This window comes from Nicotiana tabacum, chromosome 22, assembly GCF_000715075.1.
Source record: "Nicotiana tabacum cultivar K326 chromosome 22, ASM71507v2, whole genome shotgun sequence".
Taxonomy (NCBI): Eukaryota; Viridiplantae; Streptophyta; class Magnoliopsida; order Solanales; family Solanaceae; genus Nicotiana; species Nicotiana tabacum.
The window spans coordinates 218,203,832-218,221,181 of NC_134101.1; the positions used below are offsets into that span (position 1 = coordinate 218,203,832).

The 17,350-nt window shown below is 38.4% G+C and overlaps 2 protein-coding genes across 2 annotated transcripts; both read right to left on the reverse strand.

Annotated features, from left to right (window-relative positions):
- Positions 1-8,855: 8,855 nt before the first annotated feature.
- On the reverse strand, positions 8,856-9,599 carry LOC142176273 (uncharacterized). Its single transcript, XM_075243404.1, has one exon. It carries the CDS (start codon positions 9,597-9,599, stop codon positions 8,856-8,858), a length of 744 nt encoding a protein of 247 aa, XP_075099505.1.
- Positions 9,600-9,840: 241 nt separating this feature from the next.
- Positions 9,841-11,247, reverse strand: LOC107822125 (uncharacterized). The gene has a single exon (XM_075243405.1). It carries the CDS (start codon positions 11,245-11,247, stop codon positions 9,841-9,843), a length of 1,407 nt encoding a protein of 468 aa, XP_075099506.1.
- Positions 11,248-17,350: the final 6,103 nt, after the last annotated feature.

Consider the following 17,350-nt stretch of genomic DNA (forward strand, 5'->3'; position numbering starts at 1 on the left):
CATTGTGTGCCGGGTCCCAGCAGGTGACCAAAGCTCTTATGATATCCCCCCGAGGCTAGATTTCCAATAAACCCGTAAGACCTTTTAGATATTTCTTGACCTCATCTTGCCCTTCACCACCTAAATCATCCCACCATAGTCGCAACTTGAAAGAGATTTTAGTCATTATTGAAAAAGGTTCATTTTGCATCGTGCTCATCCTGCACATTTATTAAGGTGATTTGAGCAAAAAATAAAATTTATTTGACTCAACAAATTGGCTATTTTTTTAATTTTTCACAGATTAAAAGAAAGATCCTGCTCCAAACACGGCTTTTCAGCACTTCGGGAACGAAGATTTTAAAGTTGGGTGAGTCAACCGGTCAAAAATCCAAAGATGACTAAAAGTGGCCGTTTATGCAAAGTCAGCCTTCCGGCGTCCCTTTCGGGAACATTCGGCTATTCTTGCCAAAAATGGCATCACCTGACTTATTTATGTTGACAATTAAAATTTGACATTTTTTGGCTATTTCTGTAAAAGGGGAGGTTGGACCCGATGAGGGTTGCCTACGTATCCCGCACCCTGTGAGGATCAAACCGGCGTAGTTCGGGTAGATAAAACAAACTTCTTTTGAAAAAAAGACTCTTTTCAATGGCAAACAAAACCATTTTTCATAAACAAAACCCCTTTTTTTTCATTTCCTCAAAAATTCGACAGAGTTTCGACGCTATTTGGACATCGATTTTTTCAAAACAGGCGATTAACTACCTCTATCTCTCTTTCCTCAAAGTATTCAAAAGCTGGTCAGCATGCAAGTCCGCAGCCAACAAATGCACAGGTAGCAAATTGGATGCATCAAGATGGTCTTTTGTCGTTTTGGTACACCTGTCCTAGACAGACCCAACCCCTGTGTTGAGCCTCCAAAGTCAAATGCACATGATGCAAACAAACGTTCCTACTAGGGATCTAGCATGAAGCTGAGTTATTCTTGGTTCGTAACCTGGGTATTTGTTCTAGACTGTGTACCCGAGCGGACAACTCGAGTCTAGGAGTGGGCTACGTACCGGGGACCGGCGAGATCGTCCGGCTTTGTAACTTGTCCGGCCTCTTTCTTATTCCAAGGTATGAAACTAACAGAATAGGGAGTCTCAACCAACAAGCACATCCCCGGAGGTGAGAAGAGAAGGGTTTCGTAGCAGTTTATATACAGTTCAAATAATATCAAAGCGATAAAAGCAACATTTCGCACATTTAGGCCAAAACATGTAATAAGATCAAATAATAAAGGAAGCCAAATAATAACAATTATTCCAAGCTCGAATTCTTGAACCCTGAACCAGAGATTCTGGGTTCGCGTCTCCAGCAGAGTCGCCAGAGCTGTCATACATCCTTTTTCACCTACACCCCTGTAAGGGTATAATGGAGTTTTTCCAATTAAAGGACAATCGAAACAGGATTTATATTAAGAAATTCAGAGTCGCCACTTGGGAGATTCATGGTGTCCCAAGTCACCGGTTAAATCCCGAATCGAGGAAAATATTGACTCTATTTAACAGTACGCGAACTAGAAATCCGGATAAGGAATTCTGTTAACTCGGGAGAAGGTGTTAGGCATTCCCGAGTTCCTTGGTTCTAGCACGGTCGCTCAACTATCATATTCGGCTTAATTATCTGATTTTTATACAATTATGAACCTATGTGCAAATTTTAACTTTTAACCGCTTTTATTATTATCATTATTATTTTAACAGAGAATTGCAACGTTGTGAAAACGTATCTCGAACCACGTCACATCAATGTACCCGTGGTTATCGACACATTTCGACTCCGTTGAGATTTGGATTTGGGTCACATAAATGTGCACCCGAGTTTAAGAAAGTAAATTATTAAAGGCGCGCCTAAAGCGACTAGCGTATTATCATTTTGGGGAAGGCCGTGAACTTTTGCTAAACGGCCCATCCCAAAGTCTAAACAATTTTACAAACACTTATAAAGGGCCCCGCAGCTTATGTATTTTTTTTATCGAGGCTCATCTCATTCATTATTTAAAAAAAAATTGCAACGTCATGGAAATGCATCTCGAACCACGTCACAATCAATGTACCCGTGATTATCGACATATTTCGACTTCGTTGAGATTTGGATTTGGGTCACATAAATGTGCACCTGTGTTTAAGAAGGTAATATTATTTGAAGTACGCGCCTAAAGAGACTAACGCGTTGTTATTTTGGGAAGAAGGCCGTGAAATTCGCTAAGCGGCTGATCCCGAGTTCTAAGTAATCAATATATACAATCGTGAGGGCCCCGCAATCTGTGAGTTTTACTAGGCGAGGCTTATCTCGTTTATTTTAAAAGGACAATCCTAAAGCGACTACATTTTTCTTATTTATCTCTAAAAGAAAAAGAAATCCTACCCAATCAACTTAATTCACAAAGTCCGGTACAATAAGGTTTGTTATAACTGGGGTTCATGGGCACATAAATTCAAATCATTCAACGGTTTTGGGCCTTTCTACAGTCCGTGTAAGAAATCAGTACAAACACCAACTTGGGCCCAAATGTGAGCCCAATTAAACAACGGCTAAGGGCAGGGCCCCAAGTCAAATCTCCACAGCATCAGTTACATGAATAAAACGCGAATATTACTCCTACTCATTCTACTGTTCGTTATTTACATATAAGAAATGGCTTATATCATGCATCAAGTCCAATTTGGTTTAACACTACCTTTATTAACGTCAATCCGGGCAACCAGTACCCTTAATTTGAATTACATGTTCCTGCTTCAAAACTGGTGAACCATTACCAATTGTTTTGAGAAATCTGTGATTATTTAACAGTAGAACAACACAATCAGAAATGCTAAAATCATAATTGACGCCTACGACTGGTGCTATCTAACAATGCTAGTCACATTTACAGTCTTCTCTTCTTTTCAATTGCTGCAGTGATATCTGAATTATCAAATGGTGTGCAAGCTAAATACTCAAAACTAATAGAACATAATCTAACAACTATAGCTTCCGATTGATTTTAACAGTCCATTAAGCTCGTTCTTAACTTCACAGATGCCCACATGTAGTAGTATGAACTATGTTTTTAAACAACATGAGAAACTCATACAACTTAATTTCAGTCCAACTATTATAGACTAACAGGGATCTATATCATCAGTGAGTGTAGAATTTAAACACACAACTCAAAGAGAGGTTAAATCAGAAACAAGCTTCACTTCTTCATATATCATTTTTCCGCACATTTTCAGCCTACAGTCATTCGAAGGATGCAATAGTGTACCTGACATTTGAAAATATAAGAAGAGGAAGATGAGAATCAGCAGAGCAGTAACAACACAACAACAACAAACAACAACAGATAACCAACAGCTTGAAAGTGACCCAATGTGGTACCAGAAGGACCAAAATGCAACCCAGGAACGAAATAGAAAAGAGATTGACCCACAACACTTCCAGTAGCAAAACACACCAGGAATAAATCAGGAAAAACCAGTTAAAGCTCCAGCAATACCAATAGCAACACAAACACCCAAAGTAAGCCTAACAGAACTTGAGTTTAAACTAGAAAGTAGACCAATAGACTTCAAGAGTAGATTCAACACGCAACAGAGAGCATGAATCAGTGTTTAAGACTCCAAATCCAACTAAGAACCAATGGAACAGTAACTTTCAATCCTTTCCTATTTTTTCTTCTTTTTTCAAACTCTCAGACTTAGTTTCAAAACTGAATCCTTCAAGAACTCCTAAACCTCTCAGAATACCTCTCTCCCATCCCCCCTTATTACTGTCCAGACCCCTCTCCTTTATAGCCAATCTTTTTTTATCCTTTTCAGCTCTTAGGAGCATTTAGACCCATTAATCAAACATTTTTTCCCATCATCTTCTCTAGAACTCCACTAAGGTCTGTTTTGTCCCCCATTAACCCTTGTATTTTCTTTATTTTATTCAATGATTATGGGTAGTGCATACTTTAATTAAATTACCCTTAGGTCTCCTCATGCTATTATGTTTGTTCCCCACTATTACTAAACAATTGCATTAGTTTAAGGGTACTTTAGTACTCTACTGTCAGCCCATTCATCTTAAGCCATTTTCAAACCTTTTAAATCCTAAAATACCCTCCTAAAGTCTCAGAAGTTATTGTCCTACCCAATCCCTTTCACTCTGCATTGAACCTTTCAGCTATAACCAGTTCAAACTATCAAAATCCTAACAATTGACTCCTAACTCAACTGGACAGATTACAAAACTTCAGATTGGAAAGAGCAGTAGACCTCCTGATGACCAACTAGGCAGGTAATCAACAACATGAATTGCACACAAAGGGAATCACACACTATATAATAAGTTTTAATTCACAACAATTTGGCTAAACCCAACTACTATCAATATGAGACTGCAATTAGATATGAGGCAAAGCAAGTGTCATGAAACGAAACCTGATTAATAGCACTAGTCTAGGCTTAGACAATCACGAACCATTTCCTAAGCATTAGGTCTATTGTACAGGCTAACATCACTGATTAATGGATCACAATGACAAAATAAATGGTAGCCTGAACTTGACCAAACTAAACAAACACAAATTAAACCAGTTCTTGACAAATTCAACTCGCAGATTGGCCCAAGTTTGGACCTTAAACTAATGACCATAATTCAAACGGGAAATGCATGCCAATTTATAGAAGAGGAAGGGACAAAGTAAACAAACGGAACTGCAAGAGCGAACAATCAAAACTGGACGTAAAAGACTTACCCGAATCACAACTCGATAAAAAAACTCGAGGCTCTTCCCGTTTTCAAGCCGAGACGGACTTTAACCATGTGTTTTCGAAGGAAAACAACATGGCTAAAGTCAGTCTCTGGCTCAAAATTCATGGAACCTGGCCTGCCTAACTTCGATCTGGAATCCGATCTACCCCACGATGATTTAAAAAGAGTCGATCAGGGATTCATGGTGAGGGGGTCCAGGAGATCACAGGGTGTGAGTTTGGTGGAATTTGAATGGATTAGGGTTTGGGTCGATTCCTTTGATCTAAGATTCGAGGAGCTCGGAGGTGATTTGAAGAAAACTGAGCGTGGGACTGGAACGAAGAAGTCATGGGGAAGCTGTGGTGTGAAATTGGAGGCTATTGGACGAGATAGGGTTCCGGCCTGATTTTCGATCTAATATTCGAAGCACACGGCTGGATTCGAGGGATAAGAGTTAGGGATTCAGAATGGGGAGGTCGAGGGGAATCAGCTGTGAAAAGATAGGGTCGTTTGGACCACCGAAACAGTCGTGAGGCGATTTCCGGTGGGCAGAGCACGGTGGTTGAAGGAAGAGGATCTGTTTGATCTCTGAAGCTCAGAGACGAAGAGGTGAGGGGGGGTTTGGTTTAGGGGGCGGGGTAGGATTTAGGAATATATACGGAGGGGGTGTTTTAATCCTGGTCGTTGGATCAAGCACGATCAACGGCCTGGATCAATTCACTTGATAGGCACGGTGTCGTTTGGAGTAGTACTGGGGCGGTCCGAGTTGGGTCAAAAACGGGTAAGGGAGATTGAATCTCAACCGTTGGATCGATTTAATCCAACGACCTTGATTAAGAGTGACCAAACGACGTCGTTTTAAGACGTCTCTGGTCAGGCCAACTGGACCTGGTAAATGGGTGATTTGGGCCTGATTTTTTTGTCCAAAAATAAGGGCCCAATCCGATTTTCACTCTTTTCTTCTTTTTCTTTCATTTTCTTTTAATTCCTTTTCAACTAAAAATCCTAATTAAATTATAAAATCGACAATTAACTAAAACATTAACTCTTAATAATTGCTATCACATGAAATTAAACATCAAATAAAGATAAAATCATATAATTCGGACATTAAATGCAAAAAATGCAAAGTACATATTTTTGTGATTTTTCCATTTTGTAAAACAAACTTGATTGTTTAATTAATTCCTAAATTGTAAAATTAAATCCTAAATACACATGCAACACATATTTTTGTATTTTTCTTAATTAAAGTAGAAATAAACATGCACAGACAAAATACAAATAAATTACAAACAACACAACTATTTTTATTTTGAATTTTTGTGGTAGTAGTTTTTGCAGGGCAAAAATCACGTGCTCACAACTGGGCAATGCAAGCTTTATGTAGGGTTTGAATGAGCGTAGTTCGGTCGCATCTCGACAATTAAAGCAGAATCTAATCGAGTATCCAACTATGATGTGGTCAGACAAACATAAGCGTTATCAATCAAAGATCATGGTCGAGGACGACCAGTTGGGAGCCCCCTCGGGTTCAGTTCATCCTAATAGATTGGCAGCCAAGCCCCCGAGGATACAGATAGGGAATCAAGATCAAACAAGGAACAATATTAGCCATATATCGATCGAAGAAACAACGGCCTGGGGCATAATACTCCTCGGAATGATCGAATAAATGATCGAGGTCAAAGCTCTCGGGGACTCATGAGTAAGAATGAGTTTGATAAACACACCGACTCCGCGGAAGCACCTCGATTATCAGAGTATAATTTCAATGTAAATATATCGGGGATCGTCTCAGCTATTGGAAGAATCAAAGACACCAGGTGGCCCAGGCCTATTCAAACCGATCCCTCTCAAAGAAATTCAAACTTGATGTGTAAGTATCATGGCACACATGGCCATAGAACCGAAGACTGCAGGCAGCTAAGGGAGGAAGTGGCTCGGTTGTTCACGAGGGTCATCTTCGAAAATTTCTCAGTAATCGAGCTAAAAACCACTTCAGAGAAAGAGATGGAAACAGAAAAAATGAGCAGGAAGAATCGCAACATGTAATCCATATGATTGTTGGCGGTGTCGATGTTCCACAAGGGCTGTTCAAACGCACCAAAGTGTTGATCACCAGAGAAAAACGAACTCGGAGCTATGTGCCCGAGGGCGTCCTATCATTCAATGACGAGGAAGCGGAAGGCATATTTCAGCCACACAACGATGCCCTGGTAATTCTATTTTGTTAAATAAAATTCAAGTTAAACGTGTTCTAGTAGATCCAGGTAGCTCAGCAAACATAATCAGATCGAGGGTCGTAGAGCAACTCGGCCTACAAAATCAAATTGTACATGCATCGCGAGTCCTAAATGGCTTCAACATGGCAAGCAAAACAACGAAGGGGGAGATAATCCTACCAGTGAACGTGGCCGGAACCATTCAAGATACGAAATTCCATGTCATCGAAGGCGGCATGAGGTATAATGCACTTCTCGGGAGGACATGGATCCACAACATGAGGGATGTACCTTCAACCCTTCATCAGATAATGAAATTCCCAACAGTATATGGTGTGAAAATGGTCTACAGAGAACAACACGCTGCAAAAGAAATGTTTGTAGTTGATGAAGTGACGTTGATTCCAACGCCTTCGACTTCGGAAAAATCTGGGGCCAAAGATAAACAGGCGTCCAAATAGCAATCACCGATTCCAATCCCAATCGAACCGGAGGAACAGGTAGTCGAAGAAGAAGAGGAGGATTTCCTTATTCCTCAAACTTTAGTTGTTCCCGAAGAGTCGGACGCAACCAAGTCAACGGTCGAGGAACTGGAACAAGTCATACTAATCGAGTACATGCCCTAGAAAAAAGTATACCTGTAAACGGGATTAACCCCCGAACTCAGGAAAAACTCATTCAATTTCTTATCGATAATATGGATCGTTTTGCTTGGTCCCATTTAGACATGACAGGGATCCCGCCAAAAATAACAATGACCGGCTATGCATTGACCCCAAGTTCAAACCAGTAAAGCAAAAAAGGAGGCCCTAGTCCAAGGTGAAGCATGCATTTGTAGACATGTAATTTTTGACTCTCCCTAAAATTTTATACCTTTAGTGCTTAGATATTAATTTTAGGTCTAATAGTACTATTTTCACTATCTTTTAAACTTTTAACTCTATTTTATCCTAAAAAAATTTACAAAAATATTTTCCTTTTTTTAGCTAGTTGATATTCTGTCTAATTAGTTTTACTCTAAAAAAAAATAGTCTTGACATTTTAGTTTAAAAAAAAAATATATAAGGAGGAAAATTTCCAAAAATATATCTATAATTACTTAGTTTAGTATTTAAGTTGTAGGATTTAATAAAATTAAATTACTTTAACATAGCTATATTATTCTCTTTTTAATATTTCATGTTATTTAGATAGTTAGTATTTTGGTTAATCTTAAAAAGAATAAAAAAACAGAAAAAAAAAAGAAGAAAAACAAAAGAAAGGAACGAGAAGAAACGGAAAAATCAAAGAACGGAAAGCAAGAAAGGGAATTGGAAGTGGTCCCATCTTCCCACTTTTTCCCATATTCACGTGACTTTTTCATTTGAAAGATTTTTTTCCATAACAAACTTTATTCTTCTTTATCCCAATTCTAATTGTGGGGACCACATGAATTTGGTCAGCAAAAATTTTCTTTCTCCAAGTTATATATATCATCAACACACAGAGAACAAAAGAAAAAAAAGGGCTGGGGGAACAGGGGGGGGGGGGGAGAGACGGGGGGACGACGAAAATAACTGGGGAAGGGAATTTGCACATAAAAAACGGTGAAAAGCAGAGAGGTCAGCGACACCACCCACGAAAAACTCCTTCTTCTTCTTTAAAAATACAGCAGCCATTGATTTCTTATTATGGGAATTTTACCAAAATTAGCCGCAACCCCTTCCACACCTACACACAGAGGCGGAGCTAGGATTTGGAATGTGGGTTCTAAAATTTAGAATAAGATTATAACCTAAAACTGATATACAATATCAAACCGACTAAAGAATAAGTATCGATATTTAATATATAGTTAAAAAGTAATTAAAGACAAACACAATATATGAATATAAACATTATCATTTCAATTGCACTCGACGAGTTGTCATGTTTTGAAAACGATCAATGATCGCATCATTAGATACACTTTCAAATACTTCATCCTCTATAAAACAAACTAAACAATCATTCAAAAAGTCATCACCAATCCTTCGCAAATCATTTTTAATAAACTTCATTGAAGAAAAAGCTCTTTCAACCGTTGCAGTAGCCACAAGTAATATCAAACTCAGCTTCACAAGTAAATAAACAAGTCCCCATGTCTTGTAAATATTTGTTTTAACCAATGTCTTTGACAGATCACCCAGCTCTTTCAAGTTAGAGAATGCATTGTCCATTTCTCGCACATAGTCAATATAGTTGTCAAGCTCATAACTAAGATCTTCAAGCTTAGAAGCGGGGAACTCATTTGGATAATATGTAGCAAGTTTCATAATCTTGTTTTTATCATAATTCGCAAAAGAATCATCGGGACTCAAACTAGTCATACCAAGACGCAGAGAAGTATTCACTTCACTAAAACGACTATTAAGCTCCGAAAGTTGCAAATCAATAGTAGCACAAAAAACCTCTACGTACAAATGATGGGAATATGTAACAGTTGAGATTTTACGCTTCGACTTTCCAAGTGCATACTTCTCATCCATTTTTGGGATCACAATACCATTCTTATCACAAAACAAAGAGACATCTTCTATCAAAGAATTCCATTTAGATTCTCTCATTGTTTGCAATTGCCTCTTTGTAAAATCAACAAGTTTCATTGCACTAACAATATCTTGATCTCTTTTTTTGTAGGGCCATATTCAAAGCATATGTAATTGCCAATAGTTTTAACATCAAATGTAATATACAAACGAACTCATAAGATCTTATATCTTCCACTAGACTTTTGGCTAATGCTTTCTCCTGATAATTTGAACCCTCATTTGCAAGAACTCCAAGTATATGAACAATCGATGAGAATAAAGAAACAAAGTTACGCAATGTCTTAAAGTGAGATCCTCAACGAGTATCACCTGGTCTTTGAAGCCCAAGTTCTTGGTTTAATCCACTTCCTGTATGAACTTCACCAAGCATTAATAACTCATCTATTTTTTTAGCTTGATCATCTCTAAGCATCTCCCTACGCTTATAAGAACCTCCAACAACATTCAAAATATTAGCAAGAATGTCAAAAAAATTATTTACATCATGGTGTTTCTTTGCAACAACTACAAGAGTCAATTGCAACCGATGAGCAAAGCAATGTTTGCAATGTGCCGAAGGATTATCTTTCTGAATCAAAGTTTTAAGACCATTGATGTTTCCTTGCATGTTACTAGCTCCATCATACCCTTGTCCCCGTATTAAAGATGAACTCAATGAATGTTGTAAAAGCAAAGAATATATTTCATTTTGTAATGCATGTGCACTTGTATCTTTAACATGAACAAGGCCAAGGAATCGCTCAATAAGTTCACCCTCTTTATTGACATAGCGCAGAACAAGAGCCAATTGTTCCTTATGAGAGACATCCTTAGACTCATCAACTAATATCCCAAAAAAATTCCCATTCAAGTCTTCAATAATTTCTTTCACCGTTTCTTTTGCACAAGAATTCACAATATCTTTCTGAATATCAGGAGAAGTCATGGTATTATTTTTTGGAGCTTTTTCTAATACCATATTTTTCACATCTTCCTTCATATCTGCATACCATTTTAAGAGATCTAAAAAATGGCCTCTCCTAGTAGAAGTTACACTCTCATCATGGCCCCGAAAAGGAATTCCTTCTTTCAAAAGATACATTATCACATCAATTGAAGCATTCAAACGAACTTGATGATCACTTTTAATTTTCTCAGATTGTTTGTCCAAAGAAGTTAGAATGGATTGTTCTTGGTTCATTAAATCTAGCATCATATTGAAACATCGATTATGAACACTACCCACGTTACCCACATGTGAATTAAATCTTTCTAAAGCTTTATTCCAACCTCTAAAACCATCCGTTGTGAAAGCATCACCTACTTTTTTTCCATATCCTCCAACCTCATTTCTAAACAAGTAACAACATAAACAAAATGCTGCATCTTGTTTAATGCTATATGCTAACCATTGAGAACATGAAGTTTTAAACCATTGAGGATTAAAGTGACGCATTATTCCCCCAAAATCTCTTTTTGGAAAGACAAAACCACGGGGTTGACAAGCTCCATTTTGTATATAATTTCTCCTTATACGGTCACGTAAATTAGGAGGATATTCTGAAATTGGTTTTCTTTTAGCAGGATCGGGCTCATAATAACACACTTTATCCGATGCTTGGGAAGGATTAATATTGTTATTAATAACTGGACATGGAGAACTTGTCAAAGGAGAGCTAGAAGAAGTTGCAGAAGCTTGAGCTTGGTAAAAACTCGTGATCATATCGACTTTTGCTAGAAAAAACTAAAAATCACAAAATAGAAATTTACTTGAAGTAAAAGAGTAAATCATCATGTACTTTATTTCAATTACAAAAGTATGAGACGACATCTAACTTGTGTCAAGTTTCATCAATCAACACCAAATTTCCAGATTCAAGCAAACATCTTCATTGTCTGTTTCAATAATTAAAACCGTGCTTAGTTGTCTACTTGTCTTATTGATTTGATTATTAGTTATGACAATTTACTTCACAAATTAATAGAGGAAAAAGCAAAATTTAGGACCCTAAGATTCTTTCTTTACTGGTCCCAAAATAAAACTATTGAAACTCAGAACTTTTGTCAAGATAGGTAGGGTTGGTGAGAAGCAAACTTTACTTCATGAGATAAACTGACGAACCCTAGCAGAGGAAGCAGCAGAACCTTAGCTTTTTCTTTGATTTGGGAATTGGAAGAAACCCCAGCAGAACCCTAGTTTTTTTTATTTGGGAATTGGGAGAAAAAGTTTGTCTTTAAAAAATTAAAATCCAGAAAGCCTTTGTTAAACAAAGAAAGAAGCAAAGACTTCTGAGTATTAAAGAAAGAAGCAAACATTGCTTCTGTTAAACAAAAGAAACTTTAAGTACTTAAGTTAGAAAACGATGTCGTAGTGAAAAAATGTATTAAAAAAATGAAACAAAAAAAACACTACTTTAGTGGGGAATTGAACCCATATCTTTATCCAAAGAACCCACAACCCTTACCATTGAACCCTATCAACCTTCATCTTTCTTCAGCAACAAAAGAGAAAGAACAGCTTCAGCCGTCTCCAGCCACCGGACCTCCTCTCCAAAACTTCAGCCATGAAACCCACCTTAAACCACCATGAACGTCCAACCATGTAAAGCTCCAAAACTACAGAAATTTTCACCCATAAGACAATCCAAAAGGTAGAAAAGAAAAAAAAAATGAAGCTTCTTCATGTAATAAAAACGCAGCAGCTGCTGCGGATCTTCTTCCTCCAAAACACTTCTAAAAGAAAAAGCCAAAAATCAACGAAAAACAGCCATCAAATTCGCTGAAATTTGGAAGTTGTGTTCGAGGTCTCGGAATTGCTGCGCTTCCGTTTGAGCTCCGGTCGGCTGTCTCTGTTTGAGTTCTTTCCAGTCGCTTGGTTCTGTTTGTTGTCGCCGGTAAACACTCTGATCAACAATTTTCCGGATGTTAAGCTCGTGTAATTCCAACTCAGATAATTTATATAAAAGGTCCGATCTTTTAACTTTTTTTCATCCAGTTCTTCATGTATTGTTCAAATATGTTCCCTTCCCCTTCTTGTGGGCTAAGTTATTATTAGCAGAATGTTTTGTTGTCTTTTTCCTAATTGTTTGCGTGATTTGTTTATTTTAAAATGATATATTATGCCTCTTTATTTTATTTGTTTAGTTCTACTTCAATGAATAATGAAAATATAAGATCTAGGATTAGCCTTCTTTCAAGATTTTGGTTACTTTAATACCGTCCATTCATAGGGACATCTGATTTCTGAGTGTTTACATGGATTATTGGGGTTTTGGTTAGCTCTATTCAAGCTTTAATTAATATTGGCATTAAGCATTTCTCATGCCCATGTTTGAATTATTTTGTTAAGACATTAGATTAAGACTTTCATTATTTCTTTTATTCATGGAACTACGAGGAAGGTTTCAAATTAATTAGGCCATCTGGTATTTGGTCTGAATAGCATGTAAGAAAAGCCAAATATGTTAATTCCATATCCTACGCCCAATTTCTTTAATAATTAGCGATTTGGTTATTGATATCGGAATAATCCAAATACGCTAAAACGCTTTATGCTCGCCCTTAATTAATCTATCATAGTGATTGTGTACACGTTCGCGTGATATAATTATAATTTTCAAAAATAAATCGAGGTATGCGTTCGCGCAACTTCGGCCAAATTTCTTAATACTAATAAAGCGTTATTAGTTATGGACACATACACGTGATATAATTCTTGACGCGCCAAACCAAATGGATATACGTACGCGTGACTCGTTTCAAGATAATTTCCTTATTAAAAAAGGCAGATACACATAGGTAATTAGATAATTTTAATTGAGTCAAGTATGATCAAAGCAACCGTGCTAGAATCACGGAACTCGGGAATGCCTATCACCTTCTCCCGGGTTAACAGAATTCCTTACTCGGATTTCTGTGTTTGCAGACCATAAATAAGAGTCAACTTCCTCGATTCAGGATTTTAAACCGGTGACTTGGGACACCATAAATTATCCCAAGTGGCGACTCTGATTTTAATATAAATAATCCCGTTTCTATTGTCACTTAAATTAGAGAAAACTCCCTTATATCCTTCCGGGAGTAGTAAAAAGGATGTGTGACAACATTCATAAAGGATGAGGTAACCAACCTTCTTAAAATAGGGTCTATTCGGGAGGTAAAATACCCTGAGTGGTTAGCTAACGTGGTTGTAGTTCCTAAAAAGGAAAACAAACTTAGATGTGCGTAGATTATAAGGATTTAAACAAAGCTTGCCCTAAAGACTCTTTTTCACTGCCTAACATCGATCGCATGATCGATGCCACGGCCCGCCACGAGATCCTTACCTTTCTCAATTCCTACTCCGGGTACAATCAGATTCAGATGAACTAGGGGGGCCTGGAGAAGACCTCGTTTATCACTAAGTTTGGAACTTATTGTTACAACATAATGCCTTTCGGGCTAAAAAATGTAGGAGCTACATACCAACGCCTAGTTAACAAAATATTCGAGGAGTAGATAGGTAAATCAATAGAAGTTTACATTGACGATATGTTAGTTAAGTCCCTACGCGCAGAGGACCATTTAACTCACTTGCAGGAAACATTCAAAATCTTGAGGAAGTACAACATGAAGCTTAACCCGAAAAAATGTCCCTTCGAAGTCGGCTCGGAAAAGTTCCCCGGCTTCATGGTGTCTAATCAGGGAATCGAGATCAACCTCGATAAGATTAAGGCCATTAAAGATATCACAATCGTGGATAGCATGAAAGCCATACAAAGGATAACAGGACGAATAGCCACCTTGGGTCGATTCATTTCGAGGTCATCAGATCGAAGTCATAGGTTCTTTTCCTTACTCAAAAAGAAAAAGAATTTCGCATGGACCCCGGAATGCCAACAAGCCTTAGAAGCATTGAAGCGATACTTATCGAGCCCGCCTTTGCTTCACACCCTGAAGGTAGATGAAAGGCTTTACTTATATTTGGTAGTGTACGAGATAGCGGTAAGTGTGGTGCTAGTTCGAGAAGAGCAAGGTATGCAATTCCCTGTTTATTATGTAAGTCAAACTCTAGGAGATGCTGAAACTAGATATCCTCACTTAGAAAAGTGAGCACTTGCATTAATAAGCGCATCTAGGAAGCTAAAGCCATATTTTCAGTGTCATCCCATATGTGTGCTAACCACTTATCCTCTCTGAAATGTTTTGCATAAGCTCGAACTATCAGGCCAATTAGCCAAATGGGCAATCGAACTCGGTGGGTACAATATCGAATATCAACCCTGAACGGCCATCAAGACTCAAATATTGGCCGACTTCATGGCCGATTTTATGCCGACCCTCGTACCCAAAGTGGAAAAGAAACTTTTGCTAAAATCCCTTTTTACAGATGGTGCCTCGAATGTGAAAAGGTCCGGGATCGGCATTGTTTTGAAGCCACCAACAGGTGGTACTATTAGACAATCTATCAAAACTTCTAGGTTGACTGATAATGAGGCCGAGTATGAGGCTCGAGTTAGCTAAAAACTTGGGGGTAGAAATCATTGAAGCTAAGTGCGACCCACTGTTGGTGGTTAATCAAGTAAACAAAAGCTTTGAAGTTTGAGAGGATAGGATGCAACAGTACTTGGATAAGATGCAGGTAACTTTGCACCGCTTTAAGGAGTGGATTCTAGATCATGTGCCTCGAGAACAAAATAGTGAGGCCGACGCACTTGCTAATTTGGGGTCATCTGTAGAAGATGATGATATCATCCCAGGGACTGTCCTCCAATTATCGACGTCTGTGATTGAAGAAGGTCATGCCGAGATAAATTCTACAAGTTTGACTTGGGATTGGAGGAATAAGTATATTGACTATTTGAAAAATGGAAAACTCCCATCGGACCACAAAGAGTCGAGGACTCTACGAACCAAGGCTGCTAGGTTCACATTAGATGAAGATGGAACATTGTACAGGAGGACGTTCGATGGACCATTAGCGGTATGTTTAGGGCCGGGGGACACCGATTATGTTCTACGAGAAATCCACGAAGGTACTCGGCGCCGAGTCTTTGGTCCGCAAAATTATTAGAGCAGGATATTACTGGGATAGCATGGAAAAAGACAATAAGGAGTTTGTTAAAAAGTGTGATAAATGTCAAAGTTTCGCACCAATGATTCATCAACCCGGAGAGCAACTACAGTCAGTTCTGTCCCTGTGGCCTTTCATGAAATGGGGAATGGACATAGTCGGTACTCTACCAACGACACTAAGTAAAGCTAAATTCATTTTGTTTATAATTGACTACTTTTCTAAGTGGGTGGAAGCACAGGCCTTCGAGAAGGTCAGAGAAAAAGAAGTTATCGACTTTATTTGGGACCACATCATGCGTCGGTTCGGGATACCTGCCGAAATTGTGTGCGACAGTGGCAAGCAATTCATCGGTAGCAAGGTAACAGAGTTCCTCAAAGTACACAAAATAAAAAGGATTTTATCAACAACATATCATCCAACTGGGAGCGGACAGGCCGAGTGAACAAACAAAACTATCATTCAAAACCTAAAGAAAAGGTTGGACGATGCCAAAGGAAAATGGAGAGAAGTCCTACCAGAGGTCCTTTGGGCATATCGAACAACATCAAAGTTCAGCATGGGGGATACTCCGTTCTCTTTAGTATACGGCTTCGAGGCCTTAATCCTGGTCGAAGTCGGAGAACCCAGTGCTAGGTTTTGACATGCATCGGAGGAATCAAATCACGATGATATGAGTACTAGCCTCGAGCTGTTGGATGAAAAACTAGAAGTAGCACTTGTTCGGATGGTCGCACAGAAGCAAAGAGTCGAGAGATACTATAAAACAAGGACCAACCTTCGACACTTCAGAATCAGGGACTTATTTATACGGAAAGTCACCCTCAATACTCGAGACCCGAATGAAGGGAAACTAGGCCCGAATTGGGAAGGACCGTACCGAGTCATCGGAGTTGTCGGTAAAGGATCTTACAAACTTAGAACGATGGAAGGCGAGAAATTATCAAACAATTGGAATGTATCATTACTCAAATAATATTACTGGTAAGGTATGGCCTTCTCCTTTTTCATTTGAATTTAAGGCTAACTCATTGCAGGTGTTCGATCGATGTTGAGGGCACCTTTCCACATGCAGACCTTGGGTTTTAAAACACATGTTGCACTCTTTTTCCCTTAGATTGGATTTTGTCCCAAATGGATTTTACCGGTAGGGTTTTTAACGAGGCAATAACTATGTGCTACCTAAGGAGAACTCAACAGTATCCAAGGCTTATTTTCAATCAACCTCAAATACTAGGGTGCATCACCCTCGGAGATTATATTTTTGAGGAAAATATTTCACGCCAAAGAGGGCCTCAATAGAAAAATTTTGTAATTGACCAAATGGTCAGATGAGCCGTGTCCATATAAAATAGTCGAGCCCCGACGACAAAACATGTACGCATGTATCAAATTATTCAAAGAAACATTCCTTATATATCAAAAAACACTTTATGTCTCAACGAAATTTTCTACTATATGAACGTCATACTTATGATTCTGCAAGAAACGACTCAAAGACCAAAACACAATTACACCACGAATACTCGGGGACTGTCATCGATAGTTGACGCATTTGAGTAATCTAAACTCGAATTCATAAGACCTCAAAGAGGCATCCCCTCGACATAAAGGCCAAGGCCATCATACTCGGGGACTAACCTTTTGAACAAGTTCAAAGGGTTATCGGGAAACAAGTCCAAGAGACATACCCGAAGGTTACGGCCATATTAAAGACTATGGTCATATAAAAAGGCTATGGCCGAAATAATGCGATTTGGAGACGTCCGACTTC